Source organism: Passer domesticus, chromosome 4 (genome assembly GCF_036417665.1).
Source record: "Passer domesticus isolate bPasDom1 chromosome 4, bPasDom1.hap1, whole genome shotgun sequence".
In the NCBI taxonomy this organism is placed as follows: domain Eukaryota; kingdom Metazoa; phylum Chordata; class Aves; order Passeriformes; family Passeridae; genus Passer; species Passer domesticus.
This window is the reverse complement of record NC_087477.1, coordinates 38,426,579-38,446,964: the sequence shown is the minus strand read 5'-3', so window position 1 is coordinate 38,446,964 and position 20,386 is coordinate 38,426,579. Positions and strand designations below refer to the sequence as shown.

At 40.0% G+C, this 20,386-nt stretch overlaps 1 protein-coding gene across 2 annotated transcripts in view; it reads right to left on the bottom strand.

Annotated features, from left to right (window-relative positions):
* ENPEP (glutamyl aminopeptidase) overlaps positions 1–19,956 on the bottom strand; it is a 34,284-nt gene extending 14,328 nt beyond the window's left edge. The window contains exons 1-8 of one of the 2 annotated variants that reach the window (XM_064417215.1): positions 19,814–19,956; positions 19,039–19,688; positions 13,980–14,121; positions 11,002–11,133; positions 6,853–6,973; positions 4,532–4,686; positions 3,791–3,904; positions 2,056–2,190 (exon numbers count right to left, since the gene is read on the bottom strand). In XM_064417215.1, coding sequence (XP_064273285.1) covers positions 2,056–2,190; positions 3,791–3,904; positions 4,532–4,686; positions 6,853–6,973; positions 11,002–11,133; positions 13,980–14,121; positions 19,039–19,667 — 1,428 coding nt within the window. In that variant the 5' untranslated portion in view covers positions 19,668–19,688; positions 19,814–19,956. Of the gene's footprint in view, positions 1–2,055; positions 2,191–3,790; positions 3,905–4,531; positions 4,687–6,852; positions 6,974–11,001; positions 11,134–13,979; positions 14,122–19,038 lie in introns of both variants that reach the window. The other variant, XM_064417214.1, reaches the window with a different exon arrangement.
* Between the last annotated feature and the right edge of the window lie 430 nt (positions 19,957–20,386).

Sequence of the window (20,386 nt, the reverse complement as noted above, 5' to 3'; positions counted from 1 at the left end):
TGGTTTTAAAAAGAAAAATACAAAAGAGAAGACAAAATAAAGCCAAAAAGAAACAAGCTAATTTTGTCACGCATTTATATATAAATACCAACAGTAATTTGAGCTAAATCTACGCAAAGACTTTCTCTTTCAAGCCAAATTATATCCCAAGCCAAATTATATCCCAAGCAAACTGTTCCCAAACAATGCACAAGTCCTCAAGTGTTTTTGCTTAAAAAAAAATGAGTACATGTAGTAATTATCTAGGCACAAAGAGATGAGTAAAAGCTAGGCTTTTTTTCTCCATTGCTTTTATAGACCCTGAAAAAGTATGTCTCTTGCTTAGCTCACCACTAAAATACATTTTGATCCAGAGTATTTGATTTAGCTCTGTATATTTCATGACTTTTTTTAGTTTGATTTTAAAACACTGTTACACAGTGCAGGTTTTTACATGGTTTATGGTTTGACTGTGAGGCATTTATGATGCAATAAATACTGGTTGTATTGTTGGATAGAGGATTTAACAATTGAAAACAGAAAACTGATGAAAATGGATGGATCCAGTCTAGCTAATAAAAGTAATATCTATAGTTACAGACTGTAGCACAGCTAAAGCTAAAGTCAATGCAATATATACTTTATGTTTAGTTGATAATGGAGCTTGGAGGGAAAGCAACAAGCAGTATTTAATAATGCTGGATTTTGCGTGTTCTGTGGAAGTGTGGTACAGCATCAGATAGGGAACACTGACAGAGTCATATAAGAAGCTGCCAATAAAAATATGGTGTAGCAGGTTCAGAAGCAGCTGGTTGAGGAGAAGAGTGACAGGGGTGTTTTCTCCTGTGTTTCTTTGGGTTTGTCCCTTGATGCCCTGCTGAAAACAACTGGAAGGAAAAGTGTTGTTGGGGCCCTTGAGTCAAGAGACTCCCTGGTTAGATATGGGGCAACACCTGCTTTGTTCCGTGTCTAAGGCTTGTCTATGGACAAAGTGGCTTTGGCTACATCTGATATGGAGGGAGACAAGCTGGTCTCAGCCCCCTAGGCTGGGTCTTCAATGTGATGATCCTCAGCATGACTGCTAGTGTCCCTCACAGCACTTTCCCACAAGTGCTGGGCCTGTGGACCTCACAGCACTTTCCCACAAGCGCTGATCTCCAGGCTGCTGCCCCACATGTCAAGTACTACTAGAGACCATGCGCTCCCAAAGGTCTCTGTGTGCCCTGGTCACAACTGTGGTTGGATGACTCCAGCATTCCAGTGTCTCTCTGCTCAGACAGACCCAAGGTATCTTTCCAGATAGCTCCTTAGGGAGTCTTTATAGACACAGGTCCTCACTGCCACACTCTGGGATGGGATAAGCAAAAATCTTATCAAATGCTTAATGGAGTGTCTGCTACCACCTCCTGGGCTACTAGACTATTGTACTCCAATGCACTCCTGAGCTCCACAACTTTCAGTGAAATGTAGAACTAACTTATCTCCCAATTTAAGCCAATGCCAGTAGAGGCTGGTGTAGCCCATCTTTGCTAAGGTTTTTTAGGTGGCTGGGATACTGTGCGCAACTTGAGATAAAAAGTCACTTTCCTGCTTTCACTGCTTGGTCCCCTGCCTTGTTTCCTCAAAACAGAAGTTATGCTGGCCTGCAGGTATGATGGAGAAATGACAGAAAGGATACCTGGAGATCTGCCCTTGCCTCCTCTGCCCTTGTGTTAGATTATGAGCCTTGACATAGCTGGGCTGCATCAGCACGAGGTGATGGGAGAGGGATGTGATTAGTACCTGGTTTAGTTTAACTTCAAACCCAGCACTCTAGTGGCAGGGGCTGGTGACACTGTGCTTTGCTGCATCACTGTATGCTGTGAGCAGGCCTGCATGGTGCGCAGTGGCTGCTGGGGCTCTGACTGCTCTGCTCCTCTCACAGCTGCTTTTTACTGACAGCAGTTGGGAACATCCCAGCAAAGATCTGCACAGACCCAGCTCAAGTGAGTTGGCAGTCCTGATTATAAGACCCTATATGCTCTCCAAAGTTGCCCCTTCCTTTGCATTCAAAGTCACAACAGAAGGATATCCTACCTTACTGTAGGATATTCCATCAAACACAGAGGTGATTTCAGCTGGAGATGACACATTGGATACAATTGGGTGGGAAGACAGCAAAGAGTCATCCTTCAGTACAGGAAGCACATCCTCAATTAAAACCTGTTCAGGCTGAGAAAGAGAAGACATTAGAATAGAAACAAAGGCAGGAGTATATGCTTACTTCTCAAATAAGTAGCTTGACCTTCAACTTCACTAGGTACTTTGAAATAGAACGAAATTTCATGCCTCTAAAGAAGGACTTGCAAACTCTTGTTTTACATCTGAGAGGGGAGTGATACAATTTCTCCTTAACTAAGATAAATTGTCTTTTTCAGATCCTGTTTTCCTGTGTGTATCATAACACAGACACACCCATCCCACCCTCTCTTGCCCCTGGTAGGGCAAAAAGAGTATCTTGTATTACCAGTTTCACAAGTGTGACAATATTCACAAAGCATTACAGTCTCCTCTTGCAGAAGAAGAGCTGGGTAGAAAGAGAGGGAGGGAAGAAGGAGGCAGTGTTCCCCATCACAAGGCTTATAATGTTTTTTAAAATTGATTTGAATTTTTTAAAAAGGATTAAGTAGCCAGCAGTTAAAATCCCTTTATTTTCTAATCAATATTGACCCAAAAAAGGCTAAAATTCAATTTAGTTTTCCTCTTCTAATACTTGCTAGGATAACACTGAAATGTCTTAAGATCTTAGATTAACATAGTATTTTATATTTTAAACTCAGTAATTATAATTTTTCTTACGTAGTTAGGACCACAGATCTTCTGCTTTAAAGTGTAAAAGTGACCCAGGGAATTATTTTGTTTTTAGCCTCTCTGCAGGGAGAGAGGTAGGGAAAGCAGCAAGTAGGCACTGCCTGCGTCTAAAGTCACTAGGTCAGGAGATAGTAGATGTCAACAGGTTCAACCTACGCAAAACCTGTTGTGCTCCCTTCCACTGGCATAAGTTGTGTATGTCTTAGCACCCAGAACCTCATTACACCTGGACAGCTGGGGAAAATATGTATGCTCTGTGCTGTCACATCTGTTTGGGAGGGGAGGAAGGAAGGAGTAAGAAAACTCCCTTTATTCACAGAATATACTGCCTATTTAAGGCTAACTTCTTTGCAACACCCTTAGAGCGTCTGGAGCTGGCACAGTTAGCACTTTGGCTATCCACTGTCACTACCTATTTTTGCACAGAATAGAGATTGTCTGAGTTGGAACATTTGAAAGGACACTTACAATGCTGGCAGGAGCTGAATGGGAGTCCACTATTTTCCTTGATAATAGTCTAAGCTGTAGAGACAGGCCCAGGTTCCCAGCCCTTACCAGATCAGATAGCAATCCTAAGTCTCATGAAGAGAGTACAGCCAACTAAATAAATACAGGAAAATCTCCATCATTCAGAGCTAGACCTTTAAGCAACTCTGCAAAACTGTTAAGGCTCTGTCCAGAACCCACCTAGGTGTTATTTGTCGTAATAACCAAACACTTGATTCACTTGTTAAATGACTCTTCCCTGCAGACTGAAACTTCACAAAGTTTACTTTGACTAGCTTCAGACCATAACATAGGTAGGTGAAAAACTTAGACCAACTTCTTCTTTATTTTGCACCACACTATGTTAGTTTTCTATAAATATACTTTAAGTCTTCATCATCCTTGTCTAAATTTTACTCCCTTCCAAAATGTTCCTCCCGGCCCTGCCAACCCTCCACAAGGCAAAAATAATTACCATATTCCAATCTGGTTCTGTTGCATTTGCTCCCAGGAACTCAAAATAACTGGCAAATCCTTCATTTAGCCACAAGTCATCCCACCAGTCCATGGTTACAATATTTCCAAACCACTACAATTATAAACATAAAGATATAGGTTTCAATAAATAGTACATGTACATTTCAGTATCTCATATCTGCATATAGAACATTGATTTTCTTACTTTTCTTTCTGCTTCCAGATGAAAATTATCATAATTCTGGGGTTTAAATAGGAATGAAGGCCTTGCCTTGTGTTAAAACATCACTTTTATTACAAAATTACATATTTCTCAGGAGATTACTAATGAATCATGTGCCACTGAAAATATTTTTAGTTTCTTCCTTTTGATTTGATGATTTATGCTTTTAAGGATATGTTTTCAGACAGCCTCCACAGTGTGTAACTGTTCTTGTTTGCCTGCCCAAAAGAGACATCTGCACACATAAATTAGTTTCTCTAAGACATTTTAGACAGATTTTCATAAACTGGCTGACAATCTGGGCCCAAGCATCTAACTTCCTGAGAAAAATTCCAAGGCAGTAGTCATGGTATTTTAAAGCTCTAACAGGGATCTGTTTTAACATGATATTTTGCAATCAGATTTTGAGCACATGTAGAAGGTCCTGAGATTACTTAATGACAGTATTTTCAAGATTAAAATATTGTGACTATATATTTGAAACACTGTAAAAGTGACTCATGTCCTAAAATATACCTGATGAACCAGCTCGTGGGCTATCACAGTAGCTACTCTCTGTTTGTTGGATGTGGCTGACTCCTTAGGATCATACAGCAGGTTTGTTTCTCGGTATGTGATCAGCCCCCAGTTCTCCATAGCACCTGTCCCAAAATCTGGAATAGCTATTTTATCTGCATTAAAAGAAAGAGACAACGATTACCACTGTATCCTTTAAATCAATTCGCTTTTCCTCTCTCTGTGTATTTACAGCCTGTTTTGCTGACCATTTGTGTTTCTGGCTTACTACTGTGGACTTTAGGCTACGATCTGTACAACATGATCTGTTCAAGAAGAGAACTGGCCTAAAGCAAGTGCCCTGGATCTGCTGGGACTAACAGAGGTACGATCAGTTGCACTTGCTGAGGATCTGTCCTGGGAGGTGATGCTATGCCATCTCCTGGGAATCTACATATCATACATTACTTAATTGTGGCTCCAGAAATTAATACTATTGTCTGGGGATGTGCTGTAGGCAGTAAACCTCCTGAAACTATTTGTAGAATAATGAGACATGACATTGTTTGTCACGCTGTTGTATTAAAAATATTTATTGACGTGTTAACTGAAGTAAATCCCCCATGCAGTGAACAACATCTGCTTCTATGCCTGGCAATTTGTGGGGGTCACTCATTCATGGTCAGTAATCAATACAGGTTTAAATGAGAATTGCAGACTCAACTGAACTGGCATTTTCTTCTGCAAATACTGACCACAGGCTTTCTATGTGGGTTAGTGAAAAAGTACAGATGGATTTAAAACTGAATAGAATGAAAACCCCTCACTCCACTCCAACAGAAGATAGGAATTACTTATTTTAAATTAAACAACTTGATTACAGAATAAAGCTGATAGTTTGGCAAGGGCTTCAATGACAGTCAAAAAGAGGATACAAGGAGAAAGGTAATGACAGAAGCCATAAATCAATGTGAAATACAATATTTAAATAAATCATTATGCAGAAACATATCTGATTCATCAGGTTTGACCTGGATAACTTATAATAATGAAGGAACAACATGGCAAGTCAAGGTTAGGGATCCAACAAATAGACATTCTGGGAAAAACTGTATAGAATCTACAAAAGTATCTATCCTGTGACACTGCTGACCTGAAGATACCAGTCCATCCTGTCGCACACACAGGCCTTTATCCAGATGCTGCCATGGCAAAGTCATCAGGCTTTCATGACAATGAAAGTTTGAATATAAAGCACAGGTGAGATATAGTACCTATTATTACTGGGGACCAATGTGTGAAAGAACAACACATTGTACTGGTTTCCCTAATTCAGTTGCCATTGAAATGCAAACATATTTACGGTAAACTCAGGTGCTGTTTTGAAAGGAGAAGGTAAAAGTCTTTCATTAAAGTAACAGAGGTTAGCCTGATAGGTACAGGTACAAATAGCCAACAAAAGGTTTGCATTTTATTATTTTAGCATTACTAATTGTCTTCAAAGTTTTGGGGACTTCCCCCCCCCCCCTGTATTGTCTTGACTTGTTTGCAGCTAGTATTTTTCCATCCTTTTAGGTTCATGAACTAACTGAATTACCTTTTTGAAGGTAAGGAGGGAGGGAGAATTTCCAAAACTCTAATTGCATTCCCAGCTTGATTATTGTGCATGTTAAATTGAGTGAATCAGATGCAGAGTCCAAATATCCCAAGCTAAAGGATGCCCACTACCTTTTCTTTGCTTGTTTCGTAACCATGGGCAAAATTTGAGAGCGTGACTGCTCTTATTTAGTCCCAGATCTTTATTTAGCCCAGCAGTAGAAACTACAAATTAGATGCTGGACAACATTCATCTTTCTAAGAAGTGGATACACACCCACTTTGCACTAAGATTAATAAATAATATGACATACTCTCTGGCAGTTTACATCTTCACTTATCTCACTGCTGACTTTTGTCCAGAGGTTTATATGGAAGTGGTACATATTTTTCTGAAACTTCTGGCTCTGTTTTAACTCATGATGGTCCTTTCCTGATGACACCAATGCTTGCCTTGATTTTCCACAAGATGCTTTAAAATAAACATGCCAGGACCAGTTCTTCAGTTCAGCAAACTGAACTGTGAGAACTGGCAATAAAACAGTGACTGAGACCATCTCATCCATCATGACATTTAGAAACATCTTGAACTGCATTGGTACAGTTTTAAAACATCCTAACATAATACCAGCATTTAGCAACCAAATGCTTTCATGCTGTTTTCCACCAAAGCACAGAGATCTGTAGGAGCAACATAATCATGACACTGAATTAACAAAATGAAAAATAGAAATGTTAATAGTTACCCAGTTTTGGAAGAGAGTAGCTCAAATTAAAGTACTCTTCAAAGAAGTCGAATACAGTTTTTGTTACATTTGCTGCATATTCTGCTGTGTGTATTTGCTGTGGCTGGGCATAAACTCTCAGCTGTAAAATACAGAGAGACAATTAGAAAAGTTTTCAGTTAAAAGGAAACAGGTGTCTAACATTGAAAAGACATTTAGCATACATATCAATACCACTGCAGGTTTTCTCTGAGACTGGTCTGAACACTGACTCCTGTTCCCTATCACATTTATTCACAAAGTTTTTCAAGTGTTGTAGATAAGTGATACCAAGCCAACATGTGCACACTTTCCACTGTTTGTCTGAAATGTAAAATTGGCAAGCCCATGTCCAGAAGCTTACAGTGGCCAAGCCTCAAGCAGGGCCTGGTTACATACCAGCCCCTACTTTCCCATGGAGGAAACCTGAGCAAGCACAGTCAAAGGGGATCCACTTGTTCTGGGCAGTTCACTGATCTTGACTGATCCCATCAGATCAATCTTCAGGAGCACATCCATATTGAAATGTGTCAGAAGCCCATAGCATCTTATTTTATTGAACTTCTTTGTGCCTTTCCTACAAACTGTTGTCATGGTTTCCTCTTGTCCTTGTATGTTTGAAGATCTTAAACCCACTGCAGACCATGCATTTACTAGATTGGTGACCCTTCCCAGATATGCTGTCCCACGCAGGTTGAGTGGCTGTTTGATCAGGACCTTGGGCCACACAGCCACTCAGTCACAGCTTTTGTGCCTTCTGGGCTGTTGCACCCCAGGAAATCATAGGCAAACATCAGTTCTCTCTTTTATGACCCACTGAGTCTGGGAAAATTGGCATGTTTGGTAGCTCTGGCGTGTTTGGTGTGATGAGGGACCATTTCTGTGCTCCTCCTGTATATATGAATGCAAAAAAATGGTGTGTTGAATGTTGACCTTTCTATCCCTGAAGGCTGGTGCCAAGCACCAGTTTGACTATGGCTGTCAAGCAGTAGTAAACAAGCTCTGGAGGACTAGAATCTTTATGGCACCCATGCCTATGATGTGGAGGCCTATAACTAGAAAAATCCTTTTGAGAAGTTATCTTCACGTTGTGAAGACAAAGTTTGAGTTTAGAATTCAAGGAGCCTTTTAGGGATCTTTCCCTCAATCTCTTTGCCCCAAAGCCTGTTGGAGCTGTATGTAGTCTGTTCTCTTCCCTGCCCCTGAAAATCTCCAGTGTGGATAAGAGATTTCTATATGTAGTGAAGTTTCTGGTTTTAGGAAAACTGATCTATCTCATTTGGCCAGCTCCATGACTCTTATGAATGGGACATATTCATCTGCTACACTGGTGTGGCTTGTTTACTCCTTCAGTGCTGTCTTACAGCCAGGAGTTTAGGGCCCAAGCTGAGCAAAGGAGCTGGTCTATTCCAGGAACTCTTTTGGAGTCTGAAAACACATTGATATCAATACTATAAATTACACGTCCTCCAATGAGAGGGGAGGATGGGAAAATGTTCAGAAATAAAGCTGGAACAAAAACAAAACAAAAAAACCCGCCCAAAACTAAACCAAAAACAGCTTATGAAATTCAGTCAGGAATACATTCCAGCCAGGGGATTTCCCCCAGGGTCAGTTTGCAATTACAATGTGCAATTTCCACTTCCGTAAGCTCTTTACCCAATTTAGCAGTCTTCCCCTAGCTGATCCATATTAATGGTTTCCAAAACCTTCGACCTGCACTAGAACTGACTTTGGGTTTCATTTGTATAATTTCCTCTGTGATTTTTCCAAACCAGACATTTGGTACCTGACAGGTAGTCAGCTCAGGAGCATTGTTTCCAGCTGTGGCCACATTTCTCACCATTCATTTCATTATGTCTTCATGAGGGCTTTCAGAGTGAATGGCAGAGTTTTTAAATCATTTATGTCATGTGAGCTGTATGCTCTTGCTGTTGTTTATGAAAGTAATCTATAGATCAAGTAGATACTTTCTGCTGAATGAGGGATTTATTGTTAGAAATTTACACAGCAAACTATGGAATGTTCTTTTCAGTAGGTGGTGAATCTGAAGATTCCAGCTGGTCTTCAAAGTTCTTGGACAGGATGCCTTGGAAAGGCTAAAAAGAATAATTTTCTATACATATGATTAAAAACCCTAAAGATAGTCTTGTTTCCCTGGGGAAAAGAGAATTTTTAGTGATGGATCTTACACATGTATTTTATATTGGTAAAACTATGTCCATGTTAAAAGAAAGGAAAGTTATGATTTTAACCTCACTTAAACCCCAAGTTTTCTAGTGCAGGCAAGTCCTCAGACACTGTTTAGTGAACAGCATTAATAAAATATGTAGTAACATAGGCCTGAATTAGAAGATGTTTCTTCAGGCAACCTCTGTACTGACACGAATACCCCTGCTTCTACACACACACACTTTAATTATCCTGTTTCAGTGAACACTCCCTTCTATTTAGAAAAGCTACAACCAGTATGAACATTGTGGGCTGTACTGTTTTGCTTGTGAAAAAAAAAAATAAAATAGTGACCTCAGGGCTATACTCTGGAGCATGGCATGGACAAGTAGTAAATGTTTAACTTCTGCATGTAGAAAACAGTGTTATACACTTCTTCAGTACATTTTTTCCCTTCTGTACTATGTTCTGCACAAAAATTTAGAAAAATGTTGATTTTTAAAGGAACTGAACTATAGAGTATATCTCATGAGACCAAGTAGTCAAGGTCCTGTCCCTGATAATGAGTGGACCAGCTATGCTGAAGAACAGTTGTTTAACAAAATTGTGTGACTGGGTGGCCTAAAAATGTACTGTGAATTACTTAGCCAAACAGCAGAGAATTAAAAGTATTACATCTGTATCTCAAACCAGGCTCCATTTGCTTGTCTAAGTGTAATTTAGATTTAGTTATTTGTCATGTTATACAAGCATACAGCATGATGCTAGCAAGGGCACAGAGGAGGCCTCAGTACAGTCCTGTGACAGGAAGTCTTTGCTAAGAGCTGAATTAGAACTTTGGAGATTTCTACGAGACAGATTTTAACATCAGCCAACAGCTGTCAGTAGGGAAGGATTTGATGACCTTTTTTGGTTAAAGCAACTGAGGAAGAGCTAACTTGCTAAAGGAACAGTAGAATGGCTGGGGTTTTATTCTAGATTCCCTGTCCATTTGTGACATTGTCTCCAGAAATCAAGGAAACTACTGCCAGCTCATGTGAATGACAAGACCCTGTGTTGTGTAACAGGAAAGGAAGGGGAAGAAGCAAGGGCATACAGCCCTAGTGATCACTCTCTGTATCAGATGAGAGAAAGATCTAAACCAATAAACAAATAACAGCAGGTTGAGTATCCCAAAATGGGTTTAGGCTGAATGAGGAGTTTCTGTTGAAGGACAAGTTCTATTTTGGATTTCAGTTTGTGATGCAATGTAATGTCTTGTGATCTCTTATGTCTGATCAGCTACACCTTCAGGAGATTTGAATCTAAGCAAGAAATGGATTGGCCTGACTACTGCATCTAAATGAAGGAGCTATTTTAATTTAATAGATTCAGATTCAAACCTATTTGTTTGATTAGGGGATCTACCAAATAGCCACCTGTTTAGGCAGACACTATCACTCCTATAATTATTTTTACAGAACTTACATTGGGCAGTTGCCTGTTGCCACTGTGGTAAAATAAAGCAAGCCAGTACATAATGGCACATAGCACTGTAGTCCTATGTCTCAACAGCTCTAATAATATCAAGTGCAGTTTTAACTCACAGAAAACTATAAAGTATTTGTATTCATGGACTGTGACTCTCCTGTACCCCCTAACTTGTACACTACTTCAGTCACTGGGCTTCAAGTCAGGGATGAGTTTGGAAAGAGTGTTCCTTCCTCACGTGTTTGCTCATATGGGAGGTACTGACTGGGATCTCACAAAGATGGGAGACAGGGAAGGACTGCAAAACACTGTATGTAGTCAAGGTCAGAGGGACCACTGTGAACACCTAATCTGATGAAACAGGCTGCATAAAATAAGCTACAGGAAAAGGAAAAATATGCCCTGCTTGTATAAAAAGAAGTTTTTAAATAAAAAATGCAAATCAAGGCACATCTGTCACCTGAACCATGTTCAGGCTGCAGGACTTACAGGTTTTCCACTTGCGGATGTTCTCTCTACCCAGGTAAACTGGTGCACTGCAAAGCATACCAAGTACGTGCTCATGGGGACTGACTTCTCAAAAGTTGTTCGATTCCAGCCATCACCAAGCGGTACTGTTTCCTGCAGAAATGCAAAAATAATCAAATTGATTCTTGAAATTGCAAACACATGCGTAAGAGTACAATATTTATATGTTGTATGAAGACTGCAACTGCATAGGAGCAACAAATTACCTCTCCAGGTTCACCTCTTCTGGCATTTCATTGCTGAAGGCATGAGTACAGAAAAGGTATTTTTCTTCTGCAATACATGAAATGGTACTTTGCTTTTTTGGCACTAAAGAGGTTTACTCTGCTCTAATTTTCATCAGGGATTTGAAGTCGTTCACATGAACAGAAATTTTGCCAACAGGAGTTTTCTGGTGTTTGTTGTGTTTTGTTCTTGCAACAGTTGCATAAAATAACATTACTTTGGACAGAGAAGGGAAGAGACTCAATTCTCCCCTCTCTTAATACATGCATCACGTATTTAAGTCATGATGCAGGGATGCTACCTGGGATATAGACCAGTCTAATGAATTTATCCTGTAGTAATTAAAATACAAATGAATGGTGGGTTAGGTTATTAGGTGGGTTGCCTAAATATACATAAAATTTCATGCTGATCATAGTTTTTATTTTCCAAATCAATTAAGAAATTACTGATTTTCTTAGATGGTTTTTCCTCTAAGTTTGCTGACAATACTAAATAGGAAGGGATAAACACTGATCTCTTCTTTCCCATGACCAGTGACAGAACTCAAGGAAAGGGCATGAAGTTGAGTCAGAAGAGGTTTAGGTTCGATTTTAGGAAAAGGTTTTTCACTCAGAGGGAGAACACTGGAACAGAGTCCCCAGGAAAGCTGTCGCAACACCAAACCTGACAAAGTCCCAAAAGCATTTGGAAAATGCTCTCAGGGACAGGGTATGACTCTTGGGGTGTCCTGTACAGGGCCAGGAGTTGGACTTGATGATCTTGATGGGTCCCTTACAACTCAGCTTATTCTATGGTTCTATTTGAAACATATATTTCTTCTATTCCTTTTCTGCTACAGTCTGAAAATCTTTGTGGTTCTAACTGGATGACTAACTTAAATAGAACAAAAGCTAAAAGCATATAAAAGACATATAAAGCCTTCTAGAGATACAGTGGTTCATGAGATTTGTTTGTTATAAACACAATATAAAGAAAGCACAGACATTTAATGTTATAGGTAATACGATTCCATGAACAAAAACACCTATTCACAGACATATTCATAAGCCTTTTTGAAAAAGGTATTCACAATCTAATTTTCCATTATTTTACCCATTTTGACTCTATTTTGAGATCTTTTGTTATTTCAACAAAGTCAGGACTTAAGTGGAAAAAAATTGAAGAATCTCTAGTGAAAAATGCAAATGAAATGTACAAGATTCTGATTTTGCTGATCTGACTTTGCTGTGCTCATTATAAAACTCCACAGCACTCAAACGACAGGACACCTAACATACAGCATGCCCTGCCTTTACAAACTCTTATATTTCCATCTGTGGAAAAGATCTTTCCCAAAGTTCCTCCACTACTAAGACCAGAGCCACTGAGCTTGACCAGATAAAAAAGTGCCCTGCTATAATCCATTAGTCAAACCTCAATATGAATTCAGCATAATCTACATTTTCTTATTGGTATTTATTTCTTAGCAAATCAATTAAGAAGCAGTAGTTAGCCCTTTGCAAGCCTATTATTGTAGGTCCATAATAGAGGTAAGGTTGACATGTCAAGGTGTAAAGTAAATCTCAAAACACAATAAATCTTGATAACATATGTTGTTATCCCCTTACTTCCTTGCTCGAATTCTCACTTATCTGAGAGCTGTGAGGAAAGGTACAGCAATCTCCTTTCATGTGTTGTTCATCAAAGTGCCTGGTGGTCTTCTAGGTATCATAGAAATAGTTTTAATAACAATGGGTCAGAGCTTTAAATGTGCAAAGGGTATGGATGCATTTGTGTCAGCCTGGTAATAGATATCTCAGCTTCATTGCTACGAGAATAAGTTTGGAGGACTTTAAATAAAAGCAGACCTTTGTTTTCTGGGTGGAAAAATGCAAATGCCAACAGCCTGGAGGCTGGAAGCTCTTTTTTCTTTCTTTCTTTCTTTTTTTTTTTTTTTTTTTTTACTTGGCACACTTTATCTCCCACTTCAGAACTTATTAGTAGAAATTATACAATAGACTACACATTCAGTTGAACTATTCAGTAGAAACTCTCTCATCTGAAAGCCATTCAGCCTTCTCCAGAAGGCTAAGAGGTAGATAATTGATGCCATTGAATTTCATGCAAAATTTGGAATTTGACAGTAGGTCTAGAAATGGATTATTTAGGAAATTATAGACATGGTGGAATGACAAATATCCACACCCATGAGCTGACAGATGCGGTTTCAGATCCTCCATTATGAAAAAGAATAATCCTAGTCTTTCTGGCTAGCAGGATTCTTTGCCATTATATTGTGATCAGCAGACCCTTGTTCTGGACCATTATGCAGTTTTAGTGATTATTTTAGATTTTCCATCTGGGAAGCAGCTGTCTTTCAGAGTACTCATCCTCTGAGCCTACCCAGTTTGACTGAAGGACCTGCCAATATCTATTTATAGTAAGCAGGGGATGCTCACCTAGAATATCTGAACAGAGGGTCAGCTGGCTACCAAAAGAAGAGGTGTTTCATTTTTGCTTTGGATTTGACCTGTGCTGCCATGTTGTATGCTGGTGGACCACTTTGAGTCCTACCCAGCCAACCAGTTCTGTTCATGGAATGTTTATTAAGCGTGAGTTTTCCAGTGCCTGAGTGGTAGATTCTGTGAACATGCCAAAACCTGGTGACCCACATTACCTTTCAGTGACTCTACAGAACTGTTCCACTTAGACAGCAGTTGGGAAATACATACCTGTACCGGCATGTTGGAAAGCGCTTGGTATGCATCTGGATGGATGATGGATATGGTGTAAGTTGCCTTTTTGTTTGGCTCGTCAAAGCAGGGAAATGATTTCCGTGCATCTGTTGGCTCATGATCAGTAGCTGCAATGCTCCTGAAACAAACAATGTATTGGCAAGACTTCATTATATGGCTTTGAAATCTTGTCTGCATTTTCTAGGTATTTTTAAGTGATTTCACAAACAAAATTCAACTACAAATATTTGTGCATATTTATCCATTCATAAAAGCAGGTGACATCAAAAATGCATGAGCTGACATTGCATAGTCAGTTTGTCATCAACATCTTCTAGGTTTCAGAGCAAAAGCCAATGCAAATCGCTTATCATGAAATATTTTTAGGAGCCAGGCAATAAGAGAGGCATGATCTCTCATGCACAGTGAAAACTTTGCTCTCCCTCCAGCTGAGCTTTCCCATTGATTTATACACCTAAAATAAAGAACTGATGATATCACCTAAAAGGAATAAGTCACTCCAAGACTTGTTTACCCACTACAGCATATGTTGAGATTAGGGTCTTGAACATCTCCCGAAGCGACACTTTGAAACTGTGAAAATGCCAATAAACCTCATCCTGCTTGTGTGTTCCTTTTTCTGCATTTATCACATAGTTTTCTCCTGCTGCTCTTATGCTTCCCTGACTCCATTAGTGAAACTGCTGGAGAAAGCATGGATAGTTCAGCTGAACATCCTAGTACATAACTCATGCTATGCAAGCTGTGTTGAGGGGTCAGAAAGTCATCTCAGTTATGCACAACCAGCTGGAGGAGCTAGACAATAGGGGTCATGTAAAAACATAAGGTGAAGGTTGTGAGTGTTCATATTGTGCTTGCTTCTCTCAGTGACATTGGGCTCCCCTATTAATGACCCACACCAGTGGCAGAGCATATTCTCCAGTGATTTATGGTGGAAGGGATCACAGATGCTCCTTCAATTAATCTGGAATGTTGAGCATTTTCTGACAGCACTTCTACAGCTGCTCCAACTATATTAAGGTAGTTTTTCTTTCCAAAAAGTAATTAAAAGTGTACGTCATAAATTACAGATCTGCAGCAATCCTACAAGCTCACTTGACAACCAATTTTTCAATGTTTCTGTTGCCCTTGGCATTTCCCTGTGACGGTTAAATACTAAACTGGTCATTAGGAACTTGTAGCAGCAAGGGTCATTTACAAGCCTGACAGAGGTAATATGTCTGGGCTCTCTCCATTCATGTTCCTTGGAATAGCAGCTCAAAGGTTCATGGGCAGAAAGCGTAATGAACATTCACTTTAACATCATTTCAGACTCAACAGAGTTCCTTTTGCTTGGTGCATTCTTTGCTGTCACTCTCTACTTTTCATAGGATTTGAGAGCTATTTCACAATTAAGTTAACTCCAAGCCTCCAGGGCAATGCTTCACTGCTATTGGTTAAAAACTTGGCTATATATTTTGACACATTTATGTCTTGTTCCTACAGACTGATAACATTGTGGTACATCTGTTGATTTATAAGGTGATAATCCATCTATCCTCATATGTTTGCAGAGGCAGACAGACATTAGGAGTGAAAAACTTCAGCACTACCCTTCATATAGGCTAGATGATGAGAACTCCAGACTATGGCATGCACAGAAGTGGCAATAGAAACATGAAATGTTGTAATTCACTTTCAAATAACATAATGTAGTTTTTAGATAAGATTTTCTTCACTGCTTGGTGGCTTCTGCTCTTGATGTCCAGACCTTTAAATATGAACTAGAGTTGACAGTTGTAAACATCTTAGTAATAAGAAGTGAAGATCTGGCTGAGACTGCACCCAGCTGTTCTCAAAATAAAACAGCAATGCATTCAGAACCATGATGAGTTTTCCTTTTTTTCCCTCTCCCCTGAAGTACAAGTTGTTTGTGTCAAATGACTTCCTTCCTCCCTGAACTAATTAAAGCATTTTTCTCCTAGTCTTCCTTAAAATTCCAACTCGCTGCTTCTTCTGAGAAAATTTTCTCCTTCAGGAAGAAAATAAGAAGTGTGAAGTGTTGCTTTTGTACACAGAAGAAAATTCTTCCCTTTTCTATTCAGTAAAATCCCAAATACATCCCTGTTAGACATGTGCCAGCTTCTTGTTCTCTTACAGACAACAGAGGGAATTCCTAAAAAAGGGAAGCCATACCTCATCACTAATAGTAGTGCAAAATCAAAGCCAGCTGCTGTGACATGTTGGTGATATTTTTAATATTAAGAAAAAAATACAAGGGGGCTTTAGCACATTCTTTGAGAGAAGCTAATGACCTGAATAACCCAATACAACAGCCAAGGACTCTTCTTTTGCTCCTCTTCATAAGATCTGAATACAATACAAGTATAATGTAGCTATGCTCACAGCACCATGCAAAGTAGGGAAGGACTGCTATTCCTTTTTAATCAATGGGGAAATGAAATGTGCAGACAGAGGAACAGTTTTACCAACGGACATAAGTGCTTATAGCTAGATTTGGGAACCCACAGAAGCATCTAGACAGGTCTGTGTCCAAAATCTACATTTCCAAAGTTTCTCCTTTCCTGCTCCCTACCTCCATGTGCACATCCATTTAAATAGTCATGATTCCAAGGTGTCTCACAATCTGCTTCAGGGCATGTCCAAAAGCACCTTCTTCCTGATGGGGATTGTGTGATCTGTTTGAATAGGATCCCCAAATGAGGTGTTCTTCTCCCTAAGCCTCTCAAAGATCCCAGACTTAGAGGTGTGTTCAGCACATCTTCTCTACCTGTTTTCCACAAACTGTGCTGGGAGATTTAAATCTAAGCAACAGCAGAGCCTGGACATGTGCCCAGTTTGTAAACCAAAGGCCTTATAGCAATGCTTTGGCAAAAAACCTTTGCCTTCACAGATAAACATCTGGGGAGCAGCTCAGCCCTAGGAGTTGACTTTCTGTGTTATTAAGTCTCTCTAAAGGTGCCACTGCTTCTAACACTGCACAGAAGGGATAATAAAGTTGGTTATAATTATATATTGGATCTCCTTCTCACCTCAGCCCCCTTCTCTTTAACATCCACTACTAACAGACTTGTTTGATCGCTGCTGTTACCTGATCTGATTTGTATTTACTTGCAACATGACAACAACAGAACTACTTGGGTTGAAATTTTCCAAGAGTGGTGCGTAACTCAGGCAAAGGCAATATAAAAATGCTAATTCCAGTCAGCATTGTTTTAAGTAGAAAGCTGGAGGAAAATACTTTTTAGTAAGTAATAAAACCCTTCCCTCACTGTCCTTCCTCACCCCATCCTATCCCCTACCCTCTGCTGCAAAGCAACAACTTGGCTGTCGGTTGCTTTACTTTCAAAGCTGTACTTACCACTATTATGTACATCACCTCTGCCACCCCCACAAGCAATCTGCCCAAACTAAATCACATGAAAAATATTTCAGAATTTACCATTCACTTGTCCTTATTAAAGCCCTTCTCAAGCCTAACACACTCTCACCCACAAGCTCCTTTCTGCATTGAGTTTTCAGACTCCTGGCCAGGATCACTCTTGCAATTGTAGTTTCCAGCATTCAATTCAAGAAGTAGGAACAGTCAAAGTGAGCTCACATTTTATTTATTTTTTTTTTTTTAGTTTTAGAGTTCTCCTTTCTTCCTGGTATCAGATGCTTGGCCCTTGTCTACTTATACTGTCTGGATTTGAGGCACAGGCACTCACCTCTCCTGCTCAGCAACTCAGAACACCTGTGTTCTGGTCCTGCTGTTCTGGGGTTGTGACAGACTCGGGGCTATAAATTTAATATCTAGATATCCTTCACCAATGAAAAGCAACACACCTCAACTTAGAAGGATGCTAGGAGGTTGCACTTTAAAACTTCTGTGGAGATGTCAGATGCTCAAAGTATGAAACCAAAGCTGCTCAAACTATAAAACCAAAGCACCTTCTAAGTCAGAGCAATGTTGAGGTCATATATGGAGGAAAACAAGAAGAAAAGAGCTGCCTGGTGTTCGAGCTGTTCTCTGCATGACTTCTCCACAGGAAAAATCAATGCTTGCTTTATCCTCTACCTCTTGGTTCCCTGCTGCTGGTGCCTGTCACTGCTGCTACTCCTGTCAGTGGCTGAATGGAGCTGATGAGACTCTCATTCACAACACCATTGTCCTGGGAGGGCAAAGAAATGCCATGAAAACACATCAGTGTTTGTCTCCATGTTCTTGCTACAGGGCCTTGTAAAAGTCCAGCTAATTTTATTTCCCAGCTATAAAGGCTGGAATAAATCACTTCGGAAATGTAAATATCAGAAAATGGGTGAGTGTCCTCTCCATACACTAACTGTGAAGAGAAGCCTTTGAGCAGTGGGCAATGGCTTTTTCAAGCTTCCACTTGAAGCAGTATAAACTTGGCAAGTGGTATAGGTTAGCTGAACTGGTAGAGGCTTTGTAATCTTTCAATAACTGTTGATATATTAATAAGGAAGAGATGGAGTGCAAAAAAAAATGTAAAAGATGACCCTAATTGTTTAGACTTTTCTACATATAATTTAAACCAGCTGCAAGAGAAAGAGGGAAGTTCTGGTTTGAATATTCCTCAGGCTTACAACATCAAGGAGGTATGCTATCAGGAAAACTATCAGAAGAACATTTGGTAACACCAAAACTGTTACCTTGGGGATAACAGGAGAGAGTGGTGATAGTTGTATGCTATTTGTTGTACTAGAGAGGTAAAAACAGGCCCTGATCCCTCCAGCTCCTTGAGGGAGCCATTCAGTTCAAAGGTAAGCTCAGACCAGTAGAGTTTGAAAAGGTTTTTCAGAATAACAATAATAACAACAAACCCCTCATCTGTCCAGCCCACATTCACTAGTCAGAAGCCAAAGGGCTTTGAAAATGAAGCATCTTCCTTAGAGGAATGAGAAAACTAAAGAACAGCCCAGAAATGTCAGTAAATTGGTGAGAGACAAGACTGAAAAGCTGAAACAGGAATAGAGCAGGCCTAAGCAAGTAAAAATAGAGAAGAAAGCTTAATAAATAAAACTGCTTTACTTGATCTGTCCATTCTCAGTATAGGTGGTCCTATAAAACCCAACCAGCGAACCATTCAGCCAGCCTTGAAACTTCATGGTGAGCACATAGGGATCACTTTCATCAGTGACAGGGAGCTCTGCTGCTGCCTTCATGACAATGTATTCCTGTGGCTTGTACTCAAAGCAGTCATTCACAGCAATCTGCTGTCCTGAAGATTTCCGGAGTGTGGGTATTTCTGTAACCTTGGTGTCTCGCAGGTGAAGCCACAGGGAGCTGGTTGGTTTTTCCAAAGCAATAGATATACTGACTGTCCCAGTGTAAGTGTCTTGCTCCATTTCAGGCTTGATTTCCAGATCATAGTGGACAGGTTTGACGTAAGTGGGCAGCCTAAAATCTCTCCACTCTCCAGTGTCATCATTCTTGGCAGGACAGGGACCCAGATCCACTGGGGGAGGAGGCTGTTCCGTTGTTGTCGTCTGATCTGTTGTTGGTTGCTTTGTTGCCTCTGGAGCTTTAGGTCTGCTCAATCCCACACCAAGCCCCACAGCAAGTCCTACAACAACCACGACTCCACAGATGATAGCCACATGCGTTTTCTTCATGCAGTACCTCTTGGACTTCTCATCCTCAAAATCCATGCCCTCCATCTCTGCTCCTAGATCTGTTCTCTGAGCAAAACATTAACCATAAAAAAGCTTATTAGTCACTTCAGCACTTGCATTCAGTAAACTCAGCAGTCTTGGTTTGTATTTTAATTGTGTAGCTATAGCTGTTCTCTGCCTGTCTCCCTCACCTCGCTTTCCACGAGACACTCAATTAATTAAAGACAACATGCATTTGGAGGAAACGTGAATGATCAAAGTGCAGCTGGGCTGGGAGACGGAGGGAACTGACATAGAAGAACATTGTTTCTGCCGTGCTCCCCTTATAAGCAGTGCAACCCCACCCCCCAGCCCCTCCTGTTCTGGCCTGAGTTAAATATAAAACAGTGCTATGTTAATCAGCAGTCAGGAGATGATCAGATGCCAAAGCTCTGTCAGCAGCTTTCAGAAGGAGTTTGCAGATGGAGGCAAACCCTCAACCTTCACCACTACCTTTTTTAACTCTGCTGTGTCTTGTTTAGGTTTTTGAGGTTTGGGCTGGGTTTTTTTTCTTCCTCTTACTAACAAAGATTTCCTTGAATTTCCACCCTATAGTTTGTGAAATGACATCTCAAAACTTGCAAAAATCACATATATCTTTCAGCTGTTTCCCCTCTATTCTGGGCTCATTTACCTTTGCCGAGTAACTCAAGGCAGTCACAGACAGATGAATTCACAGTGGAACAATAAATTTTGATTACTGCTTCAAACTTTAAAAGTTGTCT